Below are 22,540 nucleotides of genomic sequence, written 5' to 3' on the forward strand. Positions count from 1 at the left end.
TTATTCACACAAACACAGTTCCAGGTTATCATTTTGTTATCGCTAGGCCTGTGAGGGCACAGGGCATTCAACACCAGCCCCAGCGCTCAGCATCCTGGTCCAAAATTAATCCTCAATTCCCTCATTATCAACCGTGACAGCAATGTCCACCCCGGCACCTTTCAAAAAGCAGCATTAATTTTTAAAAATAAAATAAAATACAGGCCCATGTATACCTTTATACCAGGTTAATTCCAGATCACATTAAAGTTTACCAAAATGTCAAGCCTTACTTGAGAGAATCGCAACAGCCATTGATGGATCACTGCATCTTAAAAGCTACCGTATTTTTTGCTCTATAAGAAGATTTCCCTCCTAAAAAGTAAGGGGAGAATGTGTGTGCGTCTTATGGAGTGAATGCAGGCTGCGCAGCTATCCCAGAAGCCAGAACAGCAAGAGGGATTGCTGCTTTCACTGCGCAGTGATCCCTTTTGCTGTTCTGGCTTCTTAAGATTCAGAATATTTTCTTCTTGTTTTCCTCCTCCAAAAACTATGTGCCTCTTGTGGTCTGATGCGTCTTATAGAGCGAAAAATACGGTATTTGGGAAAGAGGGAAATAGCACGGAATACCAAAGCTGTAGGGAAAGCCAGTCTTTGGATTCAAAAGGATTTGTGGATAGGCAGCTACAGAGGAACAAAGAGCTAAAGCACACACACACACACACACACACACACACACACACACACACTGGAGATCATGGTCTTCCCTCCTTCTCTCCCACCCAAGCCATAAAAGGCAGGTTCTCTTTCATCCCTTTTAACATTTATCACTGCCTCTGTGCTGGCAGCTCTGCCCATCCCGTTTGCCAGCTTGATTTGGGGGCCTCTATATATGGTCAAGGAGAGTGGAGGAACACAGCTGAAGCAGATATGCTTTGAATTTGCCTGAGTATGCAGCCACAAAGCATCTAAAACCGGGACATTAAAAAAAATAAATCACCCTGTCCTCAAGGAAGTCAGACAGGCTATTATTCTGCAGCTATGCACTACAGAAGCCTCCCTTTCCAATAGTTCTTTCCAAAGCCTTCATTTCCGGGCTGTTCTGCCTTCCGAAATTCACCTCCGGTGTGGTCAAGGCACACCCCTTCCACCCCCTGGTGTTGCCTTTCGCTTGCTCCCAGCAAGAGTTTCTTATCTTCACTACCAAGTTGCAAAACTCTTTAAAGAGGATAAGCCCCAGCACAGGAAGGAATCTCCTCCCTTCCTTAAAAAAACAGCAATTATAATATAAAACGGATGGCCAAGCAGCCTCAATTTGTCTATCCCTAGCCTGGAATGCATCCACACCATGCATTTGATAACTTCTTTACTTGTAAATTGATGGAGAATAGGGAAAAAATGATTTTTTGGGCACAGTGCCGTGGGAGGAACAAAAACCCAGTGCGCACCATTTCAGCAAAACCACTTAACCAACAGAAATGGAGGCAAGAGAGAAAAGAAATCCTGATAACACTTTACTGAGCTTACTGAACAAAAGCTGCATATAGGTTCACTAGAAAGGAACAGAGAGATTTTGACTTTCTTTGTTCCAGCCTTGTACATAGCAGGGAAACATACAATCAAGCATGCAGCCTATTAATTCTAAGTTTGCATGCAATTTTTATGCAAATATGTCTCCTTTTTAATCTTATGGGGGGTTGCATTTTCTCTTTGTTGGCAATACAAAATGCCACACCCTTCCAACTGCTGTCCGCTGTGTTGCATTTTACTATTCTTTAAAGTCACTATCAACTTTATGAGTGAATAATAGAATATAAATCTGCTCCTGTTCCCATGCTCCTCCCAAAGTTATTAATTTCAGCAACCTGCTTGTTCAGTAGAGTGGGGAGCCTTGGCATTGTCACTATTGTCAAACAACCGGGAATCAGAAACCCTTGTTGCAAATCAGATCCCACTCTACATTCTGCCGACCCTTAGCTGTTGTAAGCTTGTATTTCAATATGGTTTTCATTTCTTTTTCTTCCCCTTCCCCTTGGTCTGTTTTAGAAACAGCTGAGCACCATCCCTTGCTCTCTGCAGGGTGGCAGAATGGCATTCTAACTCGGGAAACCACTTTTATGCAGGGTTTTGATGGCCCATCTGGCTTTGATGATAAGCTTTCCCTACTTTCGACTGTTTGCTTCCTCAGTTCATCCAAGCCTGGAGTGTGCCTCCGGCACATTTGTGGTCTCATTATTTTGCCACTGATTACAAGCACTCTGGCTCCTTGAGCTCTCAAGAGTGTTTCCAGAGCTATCGTGACCTCTTTCCCTGCAAACATACCTTTCCCAAGGCTTCAGTCCTGAGCCAGCTAAAATAGTATGCTGGTTTCTATGGGAAAAAAGTGAGCTTGTCTTTTATATTATTATTCAAGTCACACAGGCCAGAATTAAGTGTTCTTTATCCCCATGGAGGAAAGCACACCAAACAGGTCTCAGGGGGAGGGGGAACCAAAAAAAGCTTCAGTCTTATGGGGCTGCAGAGGGGAAAGATGCCTCGAGTCCAAAGTCCTCTGCAAAAACTGGTTCCTACTTCCCTATAGCCCTGTGCCATGATCAGAGTTCATTTTGGATACACTCAAGCAAATGAGCTAAATTAGGGGTTGGCAAGCTTTACCAGCCATGGGCCGGATCATTCCCATGGAGATCATCCGTGGGCCAGACTGGTGCAGCGCAATGCTGGAAATCATGTCTGTGCATGTCCACGGCACCGAAAATTGCTTTTGTGCATGCCCAGATGCTGAAAATTGCGTCTGCGCAGAAGCGATTGTCAGCGTCGGACATGCACAGAAGCGATTTCTGGTATCTGCGTGTGCACAGATTCCATTTCTGGTGCCACTCGGTGAGTCCCTGCACTGCGCCATGCCACTTTAGTGCAGTGCGTGGGGGACTTGCCAAGCGGGTGGCTCAGTTTGCGGGCAGCTCATGGGCCGGTAAAATGATCTTTGTGGGACGCATCTGGCCCATGGGCCACACATTGCTGACCCCTGAGCTAAATGATGTGTAAAGGGCAAAATTTAAGGACCAATATGGAAATCTGCTTGGTCTCCATTTTGCAAAAAGTCACCTGCCATATAAAGAACAGGGACCAGTTCACACACGGTCTCTGCATGCTTTCATCACTGCATGCTTCTAAGCAGTAGTAATATAGTGTAGTCAATGTGGTGCCCTCCAGGAGTTGCTGGACTACAAATCCCATCACCTTTGACCCCAGGCTGTGCTGGCTGGGGCTGTTGGGTGTTAGAGTCCAAAAACAGTGGGAGAGTGCCAGGTTAACTACTCATGTGGTGGGAATAGCAGTAGTAATAATGAGAGAGAGTTTTGTCTATGGTGCCACACAGTCTGTGGAATGGTATCCCCTCTGAGATACAGAAGGCATCAACTCATACCCTCCAACATTTTCATCCCCCAAAATCACTGGACCTTCAGCTTTGGCCCGTCCTTGCTGACTCACGCCAGAGTAAGTTGTCTTTTGCTCCGGTAGTCTGACACGAGGACTCGCACCAGAGTACTGGACCAAAAACTGGGACATTCCAGGATGCAACAGAAGTTGGGGTTGCTTTCTGTGATTTGGGGATGTCCCGCTTAAAATGGGACAGTTAGGGGGTATGTCAACAGTGATGAATTTCCAATAGTTATTGAAAACAAGTCTTCTTGCCCAGGCATTCCCTGGCCTTTGATACTTGTTTTAACAATTCTTGGTTCTGTATGTGTAGATTCTGTCCTATTTTTCTAGTTATTGTAAACCACTTTTAGTTTATTAATGAAAGGCTGTCTAAAAAAGAATTCAATTAAATTAGTACTATTCATTCATTCTTTATTGGGGAGAGAGAGAGAGAGAGAGAGAGAGAGAGAGAGAGAGAGAGAGATCAACTCAACCACTTGAGTGCCAATCTTTATGTGTTGGAAGTGCAATGGAAATCCCAGAGCCAACCCTCCCATAAGGCAGAATGAGACCATGACCAAACTGTGTGTAATCATCAGTTCATCCTGTAGGCACTGGCATATATTTCTTTAGCACAAACCTTCCCTGACGAGCCTTCCATCCTCTCCTTCTACCTTATATCCAATTAAGTCCACTACTCATAACTGCCAAAGCCAAGGCAGTTGAGCAATCATATTTGGGTGGGAAGCCATGCTTCCATTCAACCCATTGCTGAAGATCTGGCAGAAGAGTGCTAACTTAGGATCTAAAGAGGAGTTTAAAAGAAACCAGTTCATACAAAGAAATTGATCTTATGCTAAGGCCACACAGTGTCCAAAATGAGCTTTATCCCTTGCAGGGAAACAACCGTAAGTTTTTGTTTGGGTTTTTCTCCTTTTTTAAACGCAATTCAAGAAGCTCTACAGTAGGAACAAAATCATCAAATAATTTGGACCATTCTAGCTGTGCAGTAGTAACTTTATTCCACTGCCAACCCACACGTTGATTAAACACTGTCAGGCTCTGTTGCCAGCCAACAATTTTGGAGAGCAAAGATTTGGTCTCCAAACAAGATGGATGTTGTTCTTGAACACATCCCTAATTCAACAGGGAATAAATGTTTTTGGCTGCTTCTCCTGAGTCCTAAGAACTTCTGGTGTGTTAAGCCTCTGTGCTATAGACATGCAGAGGATGTTCACCTTCTGGTATAGAGTATCTCATGGTTTTTCTATCTGCTCAAGGAATCATAAGAATTACAGCCCTGCTCTGTAATGTCCCTATGCCAACCTTCACCAAATGAATGGCCTCTGGGTGCTTTGAACTACAACTCCTCTCAGGCCCAGTCAGCATGGGCCTGCTCAATGCTGTTCAATGCTGTTCCAGCTCAATGCTGTTAGCATACAGAGGATGCCACTCTTCTAACATTGACTGTATCATGATTTTTGTCCACTTACTCAAGAAATCCTGGGAACCGTAGGCTTCCCAAAGTGCTGAGAATTCTCTTCTGGCAATCCTCTGGCTGCCGGTGAACTACAAATTCTGTCACTTGCCTATAAAATATGAGTCTGCCTCCACCTTACATTTATCACATGGAAAGCAGGTTTGCAGCCACATCTTAGCTCAACGTGTTAAAACACCATTATGTATTTATTTATTGGTAAGCCACTTTGAGATTGTTTGGGTAATAAATGGAAGGAATAAACTTCCTCCAGCTTTATCTGCCTCTCTTCAGGAAAGCCTTCAGATTTCTCAGTGACACAGCCTGGCTTGCACTCTGGATGTGATATATAGCACTCGTAAGCGGGCTCACTTGTGTGATCGGTGGAAGGTGCCCTGTCATTCATAAAACTACAGAAGCCAAAAATGCCACAACAGCTCCACTGTGTATGTAGAGCCCATTTTGCCAAGCAGGATGAAAAGAAGGTTACTTACATCTGCGTAAATGTTGGTGCCATACACTGGTGCCCAGTAGGATGGCTCATCTTTGCAGTAAGCTGGGCAGTAAGACCTGAAAGGCAATGCATTGAAATGAGCATCTTGCACCACAGACAGCCAATGAGTTTTTGGACTCCACCTCCTGTGAGCCGCAGACAGCCTGGCCAGTGGTCAGGGATGATGAGAGAGTTGTGGCAATATCTGGAGGGCACTGTACGAGAATAGCTGTTTCCCTACAGAGCCACCTTCACTACCCCTTAGGTTACAACAATGAGCTTTTAGGCAGGAAGCTCCGGATTCTGTCTCCCACCACCCTACAAAATTTGCTTGGCACATATATATGTATTTGAACAGCCTTGCTGGATCAAACCAAGAGTCATTGTCAGCTGGTGAAGGAATTCGCTCCTGGGAGCCACCAGCTACTGTTTTTGCAGTTACTAGGCTGGATGGGGAAGAGAAATCCTTACCACTGACTGGTGAGAGGCAACGGGGAGCCAGGATTGGCTCAGTCAGCACCTTCCAAGCTCTGTGACTACTGACCGGCTAGCAGCTTCAGAAGATATTACCACATTGGGAGCTGCTAGTCAATCAGGAACTGAATGAAAAGCCCCTGCTACTCACTTACCTCCCAGTGAGGGAGCTGTTTCTCCTCTCTGTGGTGCTGACTGTCCCCACCAGAGAACCATCCCACCAGCTACTGCTGTTTGCTGTGGATTTTCCCAGCCTTCTCTCTGCTTTCACCAGTCTTGCTTTTGACTTCCAGGTGTCTCTTGAATATTTTTTTAAGCTGACAGGCTTATACCATTGTTTAAAATGTCCTATGAGTGGCTGTTCATTTTTATGATTGCATCATAGTGCTTTTAATGTTTCTGCGTTGCTGAACACCACCCTGATGTTTTGCAAGAGTGCGGCATATAAATACTTTATATGAGTAAAATAAACAAATGAATTTCCCTTTCATTGCAATGGGGACTCATGCAGGGGGAAGTCCTGGGCCACTCATACCCACTAAGTATAACTCAAAGCATTTACCTTGGGCAATGAGTGGCTGGCTTCTTGAACTGGCAAAGCTCCGCTACTGTGGTGTAACAATCCAGAGTCTGCACTGTGGAAATGAACACAAGGTCAAGTTGTGAGGTCCATGGGATGGAAGGAAGCACTTGAGACAGACTCCCCATGCACACACCACCCATTGCATATTAAGAGGACCAGTTCCAGGGGTGAGAAGTCTTTGGGCAAAGGGTCATCTGGTGCTGCTGCAGCAGGATCAAGCAGAGAGAGGAAATATGCATCCTGAGTAGGAGCTCCTGAGTGGCTCAGTCATCCCCTTGAAAGCCTTGCAATTGCTGATTGGAAAGCAGCCTCTGTTGATGTCAGGAACTGCTAGCCCAGGCATAGGCAAACTCCAGCCCTCCAGATGTTTGGGACTACAATTCCCATCATCTCTGACCACTGGTCCTGTTAGCTAGGGATGATGGGAATTGTAGTCCCAAACATCTGGGGGGCTGGAGTTTGCCTATACCTGGGCTAGCCAGTCGGTGATAAATGAAACACCCCATGCCGTCCCTGGATCACTAATAAGGGAGGACCATTAAGCATCCTCTGGTGGACCCCTTCTGTCAGCTAACCTGTCTTGGCTGCTGTGAACCAGCCGGGTCCAGCCACCCTTTACATTTCCTTTGGTGACACCAGAGTGACGCAAATCCAGAGTGAAGCTAAATCCAAATATCTGATACTGTTGAGGATCAGAAGCAAAGAAAATTCAGGGGCCATCCAGGGAGGACAGCTGGTGCTTTAATGGGCGTTAGGGTCCTGGAAGCAGCTGGAAGGCGGAGTGCTGAAAGATGCCAGCCCTGCACATCCAAGTCCCTTCTCTTCAAATAGTTTTACACAAAGGAGACATTTCTGAGAGTCTTTATCTTGGAGACTGGCTAAACTGCAAAAAGATTCCTTCATTTAAAAGGAGGGAAGGAATCCAAGTTTTTTTTCTTTTTTTAAAGTGGCTTCATTCTTCCTTGTAAGTGTCCTGTCCGGTCTGCAGTCTGTTCCTGGCAGATTATAAGTCGCATCCTAACTTTAAAAGGCTTTTGATGGCATTGCTTTTGAAAGTCCCTCCCCCCCCCCTTTTCATCTCTAACTTTCTAATGCCTTTGTTCAGGCAAACAGGGGTCTGGCACACACAAAAAGCTGTGTTTAGCCTGGATCAGAACTGTAACTGGATGGAAAATGGGTCTGTTTCAGGACAATGCCAGAGTTAGCTTTTGAGTGTTTGTGTATGCTCTTTTTTTCTTGGAGCTTTCATGCTTTGCTCTTGTCATAATTATGAATATTGTTTTTACAGGCACATGAAAGAGACACACATCTTGATGGCTGGGGTGGTGGGGGAAGCCAAGAGGAAGAGATTGTTTCAGTTCAAAGTAAATTGCAGGACACATTTTGGACCAACCTAATCAAAACCGGGATTTTGAAAGCAGCTCCTTTGCTGTTTCTTGTCACAGATTGACAATGAACTAGCAATGTTCGTTAGTATTATTATTTTCATTATTATTTCACCTAGACAACAATTTTTACTTATAATGTTCTTCACCATGTTTTCTGTAAGTCTTTGCAACACCTCTGCAAAGTAGGTCACTCCTAATCTCATTTTAGAGATGAGTAACAGCCAGATACCATCAGAAAATCATTATAATGGAAGAGATTGTGGCTACTTTCACAGCATTCATTTAAAGGACTCTGATAGTACAGCCATGGCTTCCCCCAAAGAACTCTGGGAGCTGTAGTTTGTGAAGGGTGCTGCGAGTTAATAGAAACGCCCCTGGTCCCCACACTGTGCTGCAATTCACAGAGGGGTTTAACTAGGGTTGCCATATGTCTGGAATTTCCTAGACATAGCCAGAATATGGCAATAGGAAACAGTGCCTGGGCTCAACAGCCTTTGTGTCTAGATTTCCTCTTTTAGAAATATGGCAACCCCCAAGTTTAACAGTAATTTCCTCTTCACAGAGAACTCTGGGGACTACAACTCTGTGAGGGAATTATCATCCACCAAGTGGCATTCTTGAGTGGAGCTTTGAAATGGGTTCAGCAACACCTGACAATAAGTTGATTGTTGGATCAAGAGAAGCTGTCTTTCGAGTGCTGTTTTACAGAGTGGCTTTGCCAAGCCCTCTGCAAGATCCCCTGTTCTGCCCCCACAAGTCCACCTGTCAAACCTGGCCCACAAGAGGTGGGGGAGAGAGCAGCCTGACCTGTCTGCCAGATCCCATCCCCCACATCCTTGATGTAAACCAAAGGCCAGTTCTAGTATAATGGACAGTTCTAGGAAGCTTTTCCATGCCTAACAAACCCCTGAATGGCATAGTATCTTCTCAGCTATTATAGGCTCCCTATAAAGAAAACTTACCTGTGACTTTCGAAACAATGAAGGAATTAGAAGGTTTGAATTTGCTGTGAAATGCAAAAGACAGAAAATAAAAAGTATTAACTGGCTGTTTCTAACTAAAAGATATGCACTGAATAAATCAAATCTCCATGCACCATTATAGGAGGACCAGCATCTGCTAGATATCAGAAGTAGACAGGATAAATTCCAGATTTTGTAACTGTTAAACAAGCCCCTGCTGCTGCTGGGCGCATCACAAGTTGACCTGCAGCCACCAGCAGGAGTGTGTGTTTGTGTATTTAATGCCATGAAAATACTCAACAGCATTTATTTATTTTTCTGAATTATACTGCAGTTAAAGGCAGAAGAGTAAACCGGCCATTTTTCTGTGATCATTTGGCCACCCCTAAAGGAGTCTGAAGTTTGGAACTTTAGGTTTCTCAGATTAAGAATAGTATGTCAGGAACTCCATTTCATAGGTGGAGAAGGGACCAATCAGAAGATAATGGAAGTCACACACATAGCCATGACTCAACATTTCCTTAAAGCGCATCACTGCTGAACCTGGAGTTAGACTTTCACTTCTACAGATCCTGATTTATTCCCTCTCTCTTAATACTAGAACTCAAAATCTTCCTGTGAAACTGAATGACAGGACATTTTGGATGGGCAGATGAAAGTACAGTGGTACCTCAGGTAACAGACACTTCAGGTTACAGACTCTGCTAACCCAGAAATAGTACCTCGGGTTAAGAACTTTGCTTCAGGACGAGAACAGAAATTGTGTGGCGGTGCGGCGGCAGTGGGAGGTCATATTAGCTAAAGTGGTACCTTAGGTTAAGAACAGTTTCAGGTTAAGAACGGACCTCCAGAACGAATTAAGTTCTTAACCCAAGGTACCACTGTAGTTTTTTGCAGAAAACACAATGGAATTCACCCCCAATTGCTTAGATACTTTAAAGGGGAGATAAACAAATTCACAGAAGATAAGGCTATGAGCCATTAGATCTAAGCAGAACCTCCACATTCAGTGGCAATATACCTCCAAATATTTGCCCATGGGCAACAGAATTAAGGGAAGGCTACTTCTTTCAAGCCCTATTTGCAGGCTTCCCAGAGTCTTCTGGCTGGCCATTGTAAGTAAACACTATCCTGGGCTAGATCTGGCTAAATCAATCTTGTGATGTCCATATGCCCTTGACTACAGAGCCTTCCAGGCAGCTCAGTAAATGTAGAAACCAACTGGTGAGTGCAGCAGGCCCAAGTTAAAATCTGATCCCACCAAAACCATCACCCATAATACTTACTGCTCAGATTTTCCCCCGTTGGTAAATTACCTTGATGATTGGATGCCATTTCTTGAAGACTTCACAAAGAAATCTGCTCTGCCTTTCCTGGTGATGTCTACCAGGCCTCCTCTGTTATCCAGCACCCCAGAATGGATGGCAGCCCGACATATACTGGATGACTGCAAGGAACATTATTTTTACAGAAGACAGTTAATAGAGTTTATTTGTAAGACTCTTCCTAGCTGATAAATAGCTTGCATTTTTGGTAGCAGTCTGTCATTAATCCAGAGCAGGGGTCATCAATGCAGTGCCTCTGGGTGCCACAGTGCCCTCCAGTACCCCCCTATGGCACCTGGAAAAGGCCTCAATAAATATTCTCCCCCCAAAAAATCTGTAATGTATGGGAGACTGTTTGCTCTTCCTGCTCAGTTTCTGTTTGTTCTGGCTCAGCTTCTCCCACATTGAATACATCCCCTTAAACATGCCCATGTGCCATCAGATTCCAGAACACCCTCCCTCCCTTTAGTTCTGAACAGAGGAGAGGCTGAAAGAGTTTCTCTCTATGAGTGAGTGTAGTGGTGATTGATGAAGATGCTTTTTTCCAATGATTGCATCTATTTGTGGCCCTCTTTTTCTGCTCTTTTAGATCTGAAAGCCATTTTGTGTTGTGTCATGTCCCTATGGCAGCAATCTTGTAACAGATGCCCACAGCGCTGTCTCAAAATCCTGAATTGATCTAGTGGCATTTGCCATTCATAGCCTACAAGCCACAATTAATATGGAGCATAGCTGACAACACTGATTTTCAAAATACTAACACACACACACACACACACACATGGATTGGAACGAGTACAAGGGAAACCTGGACATCAAAGGGTGGAATGTAAAAATTTTTGATTTTTATTTGCTGATCACTAAATGAATGCTACTGTTTCTGTGCTTTGGTTTTATTGTTGATCTTTTAATTTTAGTTTTCTTATTACAATAATAGTCTTTAAATTGTACATTGCCCTGGAAGTTTTTGTTGAAGGGTATGGCTCATATATTTCTTATATAAAATGTTTGCCATTATTAGAGACAGAGCCAAGAGGAATGTGACTAATCAGGAGTAAGCTAGAGCAGTATCTGTCTAGATAGAGCCAGGGTAAGGCCTAGCTAGTGATGCATGATGTCTAGCAGAATTTCAAGCTCCAACAGAATCCGGAGCTTCTTCATTCTGCAGACATCCCAGTTTTGGAGGCCAGACATCATGCATTTATTTATTTTTTACAGGTAAGAACTAATTAAACACTGTATGATGGGAGTGGCTCTATTGTACTGAAAGCCACCTACACAGAACACAAGGCTGTGATTGTGTGCTTGGCTTTTATCCAGGGTGAGTATGCCTGGTGGTTCTATCATCACATAGGTCACTAAGGTACATCATTATCCTCCATTTCTTGGGACTTGCAAATATCTCTCTGTTTATTACTTTATTACGTACGCTTTCATAGGTAAAGGTTCCAAACACTTTTGCGTTATTGTTCAAGCAGCCAGCAGGACACAGGTATCTAGCAAAAAAAATGAGTATAGTTAGCCATGTAATAGTCTTCAAGCTTTTTGGAACTATCTGTAGACCCAGCCTGAAACAGAGAAGCGACTTTTTATTTTCATCATACATTCTGACTTGCCCATTCTTCTCTGACTCTATCTTGTTCCTCCCTCCATTCATTTTTCCTCCTTCTTTGAACCCCAAACAAATAAAAACTTCCCCTGAAATGGGGTCATGTTGTGGGTGCAATGCATGTTAGGGATGGATATGCACCTGTTACCAGCTTTGACTTGTGGGTCTTGATTAGGGATAGAGGCGGAACCCACAAAACTAGGATTCCAAGAGGATCATGACTTGGATCAGACTGCAAGCTCACTCTGTCTTTAGAACTTTTAGGTATATAGAGCTGATGGACAAAGTTCCATGGAGGTAGACAAATGGGGAAGACCACCGAGTCAGATAATCAAATCTGTCCCCTGCCCCCGCAAAACAACACCACCACCAAAGTGGCTTTTGCAAGCCTCATCAACATACAGTGGACAGGGGCTGTGTACACACCAGGGTGGATAAAAATAAATGATTTTATTATTTTAAAAAATCAAAAATTTGGATTTTATTTAAATCGGGTTTCTAAAATAAAATGCTTTTGGAGGAAAAATCTTTCTAAAGATAGTTTTCTATTTAAGTTACGTTATAGTCCAAAGGCTATTCATCAGGAAATAAGAATTTGTTTTTAAGTTTTCATGTGTGCTGAAATTCAGTCTAAGTTTGTTTGTTTTTTAATCATTTAACCATATCAGTTAACAAACCTGGATACATATGCTATAATGCTATTGTTTTAGTTAAATAAGTTGTTCAAATTGTTATTAAGGTAATGATTATTTTTCTCCTTCCAATAAAGTATAGCAGAAAAGTTGTCCAAATATAATAATTTCATAATTACCTGTATTTGTATTTCTAATAATATAACCAAATCAGTAATTTTTGATATAACTGTAAAAACTACTTTGAAAATTAATTTTTCCAAAAATGAAACCTTCATCTGGTTGTAAATATTAAGATTACACCAGCAAGAATGAGTCTTTCTGTAAAAAAAATGATTTAAATCAAGTCTTACTGACTAGTGATTCAAATCAAGTCTTACTGACCAGTGATTTAAATGGACCCACGGTAAGGTCTACCTGCAATGAGTTTTTATTTTTGGAACAAAACCAGTTTTTCAAGAAGCACTTTTCAGGGGCAAAAAAAATGCAATAGATCTAGACTGAGTGTGGGCTATGTTGCAAAAGCAAGTACTCAGACTCCACTGATTTGCAAATAAAATGTTGTGCAGCTTTACTAACCTCATTTGAACTACCCACGTTTTTAAGGAGAAACAATAACAAAAAAAAGCAATGCATAAAAACGGAACACCATCCCCACTCTACATTTTCAAACAACCCTCTCTTTAATACCAATGTTTGGTTTGGATTTGGCATGCTACTCTCCCCGTCCCCGCCCCCCCCCCACAAAAAACCCTAAGTGATAAACTGTACTGTACTTAAACTAAAACCATCACACGCAGGCTTGGTGGGTGGAGGCAATTGATGGTCCAGCTGAGATAAGTAAACATTGCTGGAACGAGGGTGCTGAAAGGTCAGTGCCAACATTAGCCAAACAGTGTCGGCCACTTTGGGAACTGCGGGTTACACATCGCAGGCACTTGCACGAAATCAACTGCGGCCCCTTAATCTTGGCTGAATTTGGCTGCGTCATTTGCATGAATGGGCCCTGAAAGGCTGGCTTCATAGACAAGGGGCTTCTACACAGCCACTGGATCCGTGTCACAACAAACAGAGCACAGCCCATCTTTTGCTTTGAAAATATAGTGCGACTTTGCCAAGGGTGAGGCCTCTGCTTTCCCAGCAAGGTGGGGAAAGGAAAGAGAGGGAGGGGGTGATTACCTGTTACATGTCGATCCTTTGCATTTATCCCTCAATTTGGTGTCACACTTGATCACTTGTGCTGGAGGGGGGAAGAGAAAATATAGAACCATCAGCAGGGCAAGTACTGTAACAGATATCCACATGGTCACACTTGTGCAGATGAAGCCTTCGAGCCGTTGCTAGACTACAACTCCCATCATCCATGACCATTGGCTATGCTGGTGATGGGTGTTGGAGTCCAACAAGATCTGCAGGGCCACAACTTCCCCAATCTTGGTCTAGAAGCTTTAAGGGGGTTCTCTCTTTAAAAAGCTACAGGTGACCAAAAATTCCCTTGCAGGTTTGTTTGTTTTATATATATATATAAAAACAAAAGCATCTTGAAACTTAGGAGACGGAGACAGTAATGCTCTCTTACTCATGTAAGACACAGCGGTTGGCTTTTCTTTCACAGGTTTTGTGGCTTTGGGCTTCCACACAGGTTTGCTGTCCGACACCTGGGGCGTCTCCACTTCATTGGTCTCTTCGGTCTCGGGTTTTTGGACGTAACCGTCATCTTTTTTCACCCCAGCAGGTTGAAAGAAAAAGCATCTTGTTAATATTTAAGGTCAGTGGGGCAGGTGGTGGAGGCGCAGGGGATGGAGCGACTGCTCCCTTTAATTTACTTAGAGGGGTTGGCTGCATTGCCTAGAAGTTCGCTCCTGCTTGAAAGCTTAAAATGCAAAGCAAACAGAAGGGGAAAGTGGGTCGTTCTCCTCTAAAGGTCACATCCACATCACCACAGCACCTCTGTGGAGAGTACACTACAGATCCCAAGATTCTTTGGGGAAAGCCATGTGTTTTATATTTACGGTGTGGCTTTGACTGGAGTATGAAGTAACAAACAAGACCTGTACAAATATAAAAATTACTATCTGATTAGCCCAGGCATAGGGAACCTCACACCTGGGGGCAGGCGTCAAATGGAGACCTCTATGCCTCTCTGTCCAGTCCATGAGATATCCCCAAGGCACGCCCATTTATCTTCCAAGGCCACAATCTCTATTGGCCCCGCTTTGCACCCTCTGGGAGTATTTTTGCCTGGCCGGCAAGGTGCCCTGGATCTCTGATTGTGACTCGTGCTTTCCTAGATGGGGACTAGAGAAGGGTATGCGAGTTGGGTGTAGAAGCCAGCCACAGCACATCAGTAACCCTGGCGTTCATTGTGTTGCCACTGGCAAAGTTCTACTCAAAGTAGACCCACTGAAATTGATGAGCCTCAGTTGGTTGTGTCCAATCATTTCAGTGGGTCTGCTCTGCGTAGGACTAACATTGATACAGCTCATCTAGTCCAGCATCCTCTTCTCACAGTGGCTCACCAGATGCCTGTGAGAAACCTGAGCGCAAGCACAGAGCTCTGCGCCTCTTCATCCATGGCTCTCAGTGAAGCATTCAGAAACATTACTGCCTCTGACTGTGGGTCGGAACCATACAAAGGGAGAGCAGGTGGGCCTTGAAGCTAACCCATCAACAGCAAGCAGCTGGCCAGCAAACTGAGCAAGCACACAGATCCCCCTCCCTTTGGTCACACCCTTAAGGGGGAAATACAGTTCTACATTTGTATCTATGCATATGCATTAGCATACACCAATTCTATTGACATCTTGCCAACCACTTAACCACGTACCTTTGTAACAGAGATTATTCTGGCACCTTCCTCCATAGCTAGGCGGGCATTCAGAACACGGCCTGCCGTTTTTATAAGGTGCTTCTCCGATCCAGTTGCCTCTGAAAAGTGAGCACACATTTTGAAAGTTCCTTAATTCCTCCTCTCTCAAGCATCCTCTGTTCCACACTTTAACATATGCAGTTGCTTCACTGGACTGTTCCAGGCCAGTTGCCTGGATCTTTACCCTCCTGAGGCCTCTAAGCACCATGGAGCTACGGAAGAACTGAATGTCCTTACTGTACTTACTCATTGATAGATTACTGTAAATATGGGAAAAGCTTACTCCCTTCCACAAATGTATAGTTGAGCAGCACTCTAGCGATAACTTGGCAGAGTTCAGAAGTGAAGCTGCCTTTTTATATACCTCACAACCAGCCAGTCACTGACGGGCTTTTGCCACTGGCTCCCCCTCGCTAGTTCCACAAAGCCGTTAGTCAAGGCTGCCCCCATTTCTTTCCTCACAGGACATTCAGGTGGCTGGAGGAACTTAGCACGGATGTTCAGGTCTTCCCCACTCAGGAACATGTTCCATTCCCCATCCTGGAGAGCTTCCGAAGAGTCTTCCAAGAGATCCAAAATACTAGCTATGATGTGTGAGCCAGACAAATTGCCAGTGTCTGGGAACACCAGACTCACACAATGTTTCCTTCATGCTAACCCACTCATCCTTACTGGGCAGAAATCACTCAGCACCAAATTTGTCTTCAGGAGAGGCGAGAGACCTATGTTTGAGCCACGCCTGTCCAGAAACACACTTCTCAAAACATTCAAAGGAGCAGGAGCTGCCATTTTGATACAAACAAGCCCGCAAGAGGGCCTGTTCAAGGTTTGGATCAAGGATGCCTCTGTTCTACCTCCACTGTCAGGGGTATTACGCTTCTGGGCACCAGTTGGTGGGAATCACAAGTGAGCAGAGTGCTGTTGTGCTCATGTTTGGCTTGCAGGCTTCCCATAGGCATTTGACCAGCCACTGTCATAACAGGATGCTGGACTAGGTGGGCTATTGGTCTAATCCAGCAGACTCCTCTTATATTCTTAAGTGATGGAAGCACTGGTGGGGTCCAAAACTGATTACATTTCCTCAACCCAGCCTGGTGTTCAACATTGGTCTTTACACTATGGGGCTGTCTCCAGTGTTCTCCAGTGTTTGCAAGCATGAGGGCGGGCTCTTGCTCCAGCAGACAGGTGACTTTAAATATTGTGCAACAGAGAAATTGAATGTAACAGTTGCTCTAGCAATGGACTGTGCAATCTGTTGTGCAACAACAGTTACCAGCAATCTGATTATCTGCTTGCACAACAATGTTCTGCTGCTGCAACACTTATCTGGCCAACAGACAAGTATACCACTAAGTGACTTTAACTTAGCGTTACACTGGATACAATCCCCTATCTTTTATGTCACCAGCAGTGCCACTGTCCCTAACTGACCCATTGGGCTTCAGCATTACTCAGAACCAGAAAGACAGTTGGAAATAGCCTGCCCAGTTGCTGCCAACTGAGACAAAATAGGCACAAAACTGCAATTACTTCAACTTGCATCCCTTATAGGGACAGGTGAATCAGTGCCTATCAAATTCTCATCTTTCCAGCCTTAAGTTCAGCTCTCCACATATCCACATCTGTTTGTGGGTTTTTTGAAAACAAAAGTCCTCATGAAAATTCATCCTCATAATGTACACATTTTGGCACCTAATCAATTGCATTTTTACATATTATTTTCACTAATATATGCAGTCTTTACCCTCCTTTTGTGCATATTACTTGGCTGGAGAATTGCATTGCAACATTCAGAAAAGTGCAAATTTCAAAGGATCGCTGTGCTTCAGTTCACATGTTGTTTCAGAAAACCCAAATTTGTTAGATTCCCCTTTAAAGGGGAACAGAAATGAGTGTAACCCCGTTCCCAATTCCTTACTTAGGAGAGTAGTTGCAGACCAGGTAGACAGCATTCTCCCAGATTTGGCCCCACACGTCCATCCTTTTGCAGACGTTCACAGCACAGCCAACCTTATTTGTTGTTGCCCAGACCACCTGCAAATGGACACAAGGGCACAAATTATGTCAACACTCGCCACACGAGATCAGTCCCCTAGCATTTTCACATCTGCCCACATCTGGCAGACTTGTAACAATAAGCAGCAAGTTCCATCAGAAGCCCCGTCCCACTCCCCTTACCTGTGTGTAGTGGGTGCACATCGGTCCTGAACATCTCTCTGGACACCAGGGATTACATTCGTGGGGATAGGGATAGGTATAATCTTTCACTTCATCGTACCAAGACTGGACATGGAAAGCTGGAGAGCGATACCTAAGGAAAACAAATATATGTTCCAGTTCTGGTGGAAGATTTGGAGCAGATAAAAGGCAGTGCCTATTCCTGCAGCAAGGGATGCAGGTGGCGCTGTGGTCTAAACCACTAAGCCTCTTGGGCTTGCCGATCAAAAGGTTGGTGGTTCGAATCCCCATGATGGGGTGAGCTCCCATTGCTCAGTCCCAGCTCCTGCCAACCTAGCAGTTCGAAAGCTTGTCAAAGTGAAAGTAGATAAATAGGTACCGCTCCAGCGGGAAGGTAAATGGACTTTCTGTGCGCTGCTCTGGTTTCGGTGTTCTGTTGCACCAGAAGCGGCTTAGTCATGCTGGCCACATGACCCGGAAAAACTGTCTGTGGACAAATGCCAGCTCCCTTGGTCTATAAAGTGAGATGAGCACCGCAACCCCAGAGTCGCCTGTGACTGTCGGGGGTCCTTTACTTTTATTATTATTATTATTAAGGATTTTCTTGTTTTACAGAAGTGTAGTGCCTCGTATTTTTTTTTTCTTCTTCCATGTAACATTTTTACAAATCCGTTTCATTTGTTGAGGCATTAGGGGGAGAAGAAAAAAGAAAGAAAAAAGAAAGGGGGGGTGGAGAGAGGGAAGATGGATGGGGGTGGGGTCGGGTGGCGGTGTTTCTATTATGTTTAATGTATGTAGAGTTTGGTGTCAGCGTTGCTTGTGTTGTTCACTTGTGTTCCTTTGGTGGTGAGAGAGGTTGGGGTTGGCCTAGGGTGTGATTGTTTGCTTGTGATTGGCTGTGGTGATCTTTGTTTTCGTGTGTGAGTGAGGTGGGTGTGTGTTTTGGATCAGGTTTTGGATCAGGTTAGCCATACTGATTTGTATGCTGTTGGTGGATTATTGTCATTGTCCTGTTGGGCTGTGTATGTGATAAAGGGGAGCCATACCGGGGTGAAGGCGTCTTCTTCTGTTTGTCCCCGTGTCAGTTTCAGTTTATTAGTTAATTTTTCTAGTAGGGCTGTTTCCCATACTATTTGGTACCATTGGTCCATGCTTACTCCTGACAGGTCTCTCCAGTGTCTGGTTATGGTGTTTCTGGCTGCTGAGAGCAGGTGGGTTATGAGTTCTTTGTGGTGTAAATGGGCATTGTTGTCTTGGAAGATGTTTAGTAGGGCCAATTCTGGGGTGATGTCTATTACTTGCTTAGTTATTTTACATATTTCTTGTATGGCTGTTGTCCAGAATAGTTGAATTTTGGGACAATCCCACCACATGTGGAGGTATGTGCCTGTGGAGGTGCACCCTCTCCAGCATTTTGGTGAGGTTCCTGGGTGTATTAGCGCTAGTTTGGGTCCTTTACTTTTTATTCCTGCAGCACCTAGTTAAACTACGGCACTCACTCCCACAGGAAGCAGTGGTGGCCTCCAACTTGGAAGGCTTTCAAAGAGGAGATGACAAATTTGTGGAGAAGGCAATCAATGGTTACCAGCCATGATGGCTATGCTCTGCCTCCACAGTCAGAGGCACTCATGCTTCTGAATACTAGTTGCTGCATGTTGCATGAGTGCTCTTGTGCTCAGGTCCTGCTTGCTGGTTTCCCACAGGCATCTAGGTGGCTACCATTAGAATAGGATGCTAGACTAGATGGGCCATTGGCCTGGTCCTACAAGTTCTTCTTGTGTTCTTAACTGGACAGAGAATACCATTGCCTCTCTTGAGTATATGGCAGAGTACCTTTCCCGCACTGCCAAGAATCCACAACAGAAGAAAAGCCCAGCTGGATCAGGCCAGGGCCAGTCTAGCCTAGCCTCCTGTTTCCCATCTTGCAAGAGATGCACCAAGAATTTCTCCACAAGGTTTTTTTATATGCCACTTTGCTGGGGAAATAAGTGGAGATGAGCCCTGGACTGACTCCAGAAAGGTATAAGTGTGGGCAGGTTGGGACTGGTGACTTTTAGCAACTGAGCAGAATGGAATTTCCCCCCTAAAAAATGGGATTCAAAGTGAGTTGCATTATAAAGTTCTGAGCATGAAATCTCCCACCCTGTTTCTTTTTAGAAGCCCTCTCATTCTCTGGGAACACTAGTGAAGAGAAAGTAAAATCTCTTCAGAAACTCAGGGGCTCTCTCTTTTCACCAGGCTGCAGGTGTAGCAAAATAAATAACAACTTCACCATTAAGCTGTGTGGGAAGTGAAAGATATAAACCCTGAATTGAAAGTAGGGAGTGGAGCTCAGCCCACTCTCCAGTTGGCAGCCAGCTCTTCAAATTAGGAGCTGGCAAAAACATTCAGCTGCATCAACAAGCATGATTTCTTACCCTGCCCAGTGCAGTGTTAGGATGAAGCCTTCAACTGGGATTATGGAAAGTACGCTCCCGCTTAGTCCACATTATGTGCTCACAATCAGGGAATGAACCCAAAGTGGGGAGTACAGAGCCTAGCAGGACATGGGATGATACTAAGGATTAAGGAGCTTAGCCATTTGGACGTCGTGTTCCGTCACCAAATATGGATTTCTGTAGGTTACAGAAGATTCTGCCCTGGCTTCTGTCTTGCTACTGACTTTCTGCTTCTGTTTGGACCATTTCCCTGCGTGCAACACATCACCAGCACTCTTCCTAATGGAGAAAATTCATGCAGCACAGAGTAATTTTTTTAAAAAAACACACAAACACATAGGAAATGTGTGTGCCAACAATAGCTCTGCAATCCTGGAGTATGAATGGTCCGGGCATTTAGACCAGAATACATATCAGAGACATTTAAATGCTGCTCCCTGTTGCATGGTTGAGCCACTGCCACAGACCAGGAGGGGGGCATCTAAAAGCTGCACATTGGCAGTGGGAAACTAAACAAGTTTCCATTGATGAGTGAAGCTCAACACATGCAGAGGCTCTATTGACAGGAAGAGTGTGTGGAGAGAAGACCTGTATTTAGAATAAACCTTCCTATGGCATTTCCGCCTGCCTAAAGGTAAAGGTAAAGGGACCCCTGACCATTAGGTCCAGTCGTGGCCGACTCTGGGGTTGCAGTGCTCATCTCGCTTTATTGGCCGAGGGAGCCGGCGTACAGCTTCTGGGTCATGTGGCCAGCATGACTAAGTCGCTTCTGGCGAACCAGAGCAGCACACGGAAACGCCGTTTACCTTCCCGCTGGAGTGGTACCTATTTATCTACTTGCACGTTGACGTGCTTTCGAACTGCCTACACACTTGTAAATTTGCCATATGGGTGTGGTCTAAAGGCTTCTATACTACAACCACTTAACTACGTACTAGTAAATCACATTGAATTCAATGGGGCTTGCTCATGAGTAGATATGTGTAGAACTGTGCCTTGCTTGGCTTGGTAGCCATCTTAGATTCATTCATTATCTCTGTTCATAGTTAAATTCTTATCCCACCCTTTCTCCCAAAGGAGCTCAGGGCAGCAAGCACAGACACCATAAGACAATTAACACATCTTACCTGCCCCAGTGAACAGCCAGATTTTGACCAATAGACCTAAGAAGGGTGGCAGGCCCATGATCCCAAATGCATTCATGGGCCCAGGACTCGGCCGATCTCTCCAGCTCATCGTCCCATCTCTATGTGGAAGAAAGACAGAAAGGCATTAGAGTAGAGTGCTGGAAATAAAAACAGAAGGCAAAATGAAGTTCTGGTCACAGGTGGTGGCATTTTCCAACCAAGCCTCAGAATTAAACCCAAAGAAGCAACACATCGAGTATATCTCAGTAAGGAATGTTGCAGAGCATCCTTGCATTCCAGGAAAAGAAGAAGTGCTTATACCGTAATGTTATTTCCGTATTGGGCATCCTGTCCAGGTTGCTTTAACTGTTTAGAGGTCATGCAGGAAGACTAGCACTGGCAGCCTGAATACCAGAAAGATTGGGGAAGAACTTGAACCAGTGGAGGCTGGTCCTTTGGTGTGAATGGGGCACTGACCCACCAACCTCAGTCCAACCTCAGTTTGCATCCACCTGCCCAGCCATCTTACTTAACAACCAGTCCAGAGGTGGTACTGCCTGTTAGCTTCCCCCTCCTCCGTCTCAGCACTGCTCCTTGTAGAACTCAGCAGGAAGCAGGTTGGAACAAAACTGGAATCAGTTGGCTCTGCCAGTCGCTGGCTCTGATTCTGCCCACCATTGGCTCTTTGTGAAGGTGACTTACAGAAATGCATTGCATTAGGGAGGAATTGCTGGCCAAAAAAAAAATGCATCCCATAATTTCTTTTTTAATGGAAATAAATTGTAATTGCGGAGAAATGATGAAATAGTTATGGGCATCATATGGTGACTACAATGGAAATTATGGGAAGGTTGGTGCCTTTCCCCCAAGGGAACTGACTTTTATGATAACACAGGGATGATGAGGAAACCAGTGCACTGCTAAAGCTCCCATCATCCCTGACTGCTGGCCATGCTGGCTGGGAGTCCTACAACAACCAGAGCATCACAATCCTGTGCTATAAGAATCATCATCATCATCATCCCACTTGTGCTAGAGTGCTAATTGGGACATAGGACTGAGTTCGGCTTTACTGGGACTGTTTTCTTCTTTAAAAGAAAAGAGGTGTTTCACAAGCATATAAAATTGGCAGTGCAGCATCAAATCATTGGTTCAACATAAATGTAAACCAAGCCTATGCCAAGACAAGGTAAAAGTACCTGGCTTTCTGGCAACCCTGCGTTGTGTTTGGGTCATTTAAGTACATCCCATGCTTAGATCGTGTAACTTTTCTGAGCCAAAGCATGGTGAGGAGTTGGGGAGGGGGATTTGTTAAACTCGAGCCAAGAACACATGTTCTTGCAACACGCTTCAAATTAGCACCAGCTCTAGTTGGAAGCATTTGCTATGGGCGTGCAGAAAATAAAATCATTTGCGATTGCTAATCCCCTCTCTGGAGGAGCTCCTGGACTGAAAAAAAAAGCACCAAGGACTCACTGGCTTGTGTGTTGCTTGCACTGAAACACAAAGGACTTCAAAGCTCCGTTTGTATTCCAGAGGTGAACGCTGATGATTTCCAAGTCCTATTAGGTAAATATGACTCG

At 44.5% G+C, this 22,540-nt stretch overlaps 1 protein-coding gene across 1 annotated transcript in view; it reads right to left on the minus strand.

Annotated features, from left to right (window-relative positions):
- The window catches only part of CRISPLD2 (cysteine rich secretory protein LCCL domain containing 2), a 43,930-nt gene that overhangs the window by 3,128 nt on the left and 18,262 nt on the right, over positions 1 to 22,540 (minus strand). Inside the window, exons 3-13 of the mRNA XM_053400085.1 lie at positions 20,958 to 21,076; positions 17,393 to 17,525; positions 17,133 to 17,248; positions 15,173 to 15,273; positions 13,925 to 14,062; positions 13,525 to 13,585; positions 11,534 to 11,600; positions 10,096 to 10,226; positions 8,780 to 8,823; positions 6,409 to 6,481; positions 5,374 to 5,449 (exon numbers count right to left, since the gene is read on the minus strand). Of these exons, the coding sequence (XP_053256060.1) occupies positions 5,374 to 5,449; positions 6,409 to 6,481; positions 8,780 to 8,823; positions 10,096 to 10,226; positions 11,534 to 11,600; positions 13,525 to 13,585; positions 13,925 to 14,062; positions 15,173 to 15,273; positions 17,133 to 17,248; positions 17,393 to 17,525; positions 20,958 to 21,076 (1,059 nt within the window). The remainder of the gene's footprint in view (positions 1 to 5,373; positions 5,450 to 6,408; positions 6,482 to 8,779; positions 8,824 to 10,095; positions 10,227 to 11,533; positions 11,601 to 13,524; positions 13,586 to 13,924; positions 14,063 to 15,172; positions 15,274 to 17,132; positions 17,249 to 17,392; positions 17,526 to 20,957; positions 21,077 to 22,540) is intronic.

The sequence above is a fragment of the Podarcis raffonei genome, chromosome 8, assembly GCF_027172205.1.
Source record: "Podarcis raffonei isolate rPodRaf1 chromosome 8, rPodRaf1.pri, whole genome shotgun sequence".
In the NCBI taxonomy this organism is placed as follows: domain Eukaryota; kingdom Metazoa; phylum Chordata; class Lepidosauria; order Squamata; family Lacertidae; genus Podarcis; species Podarcis raffonei.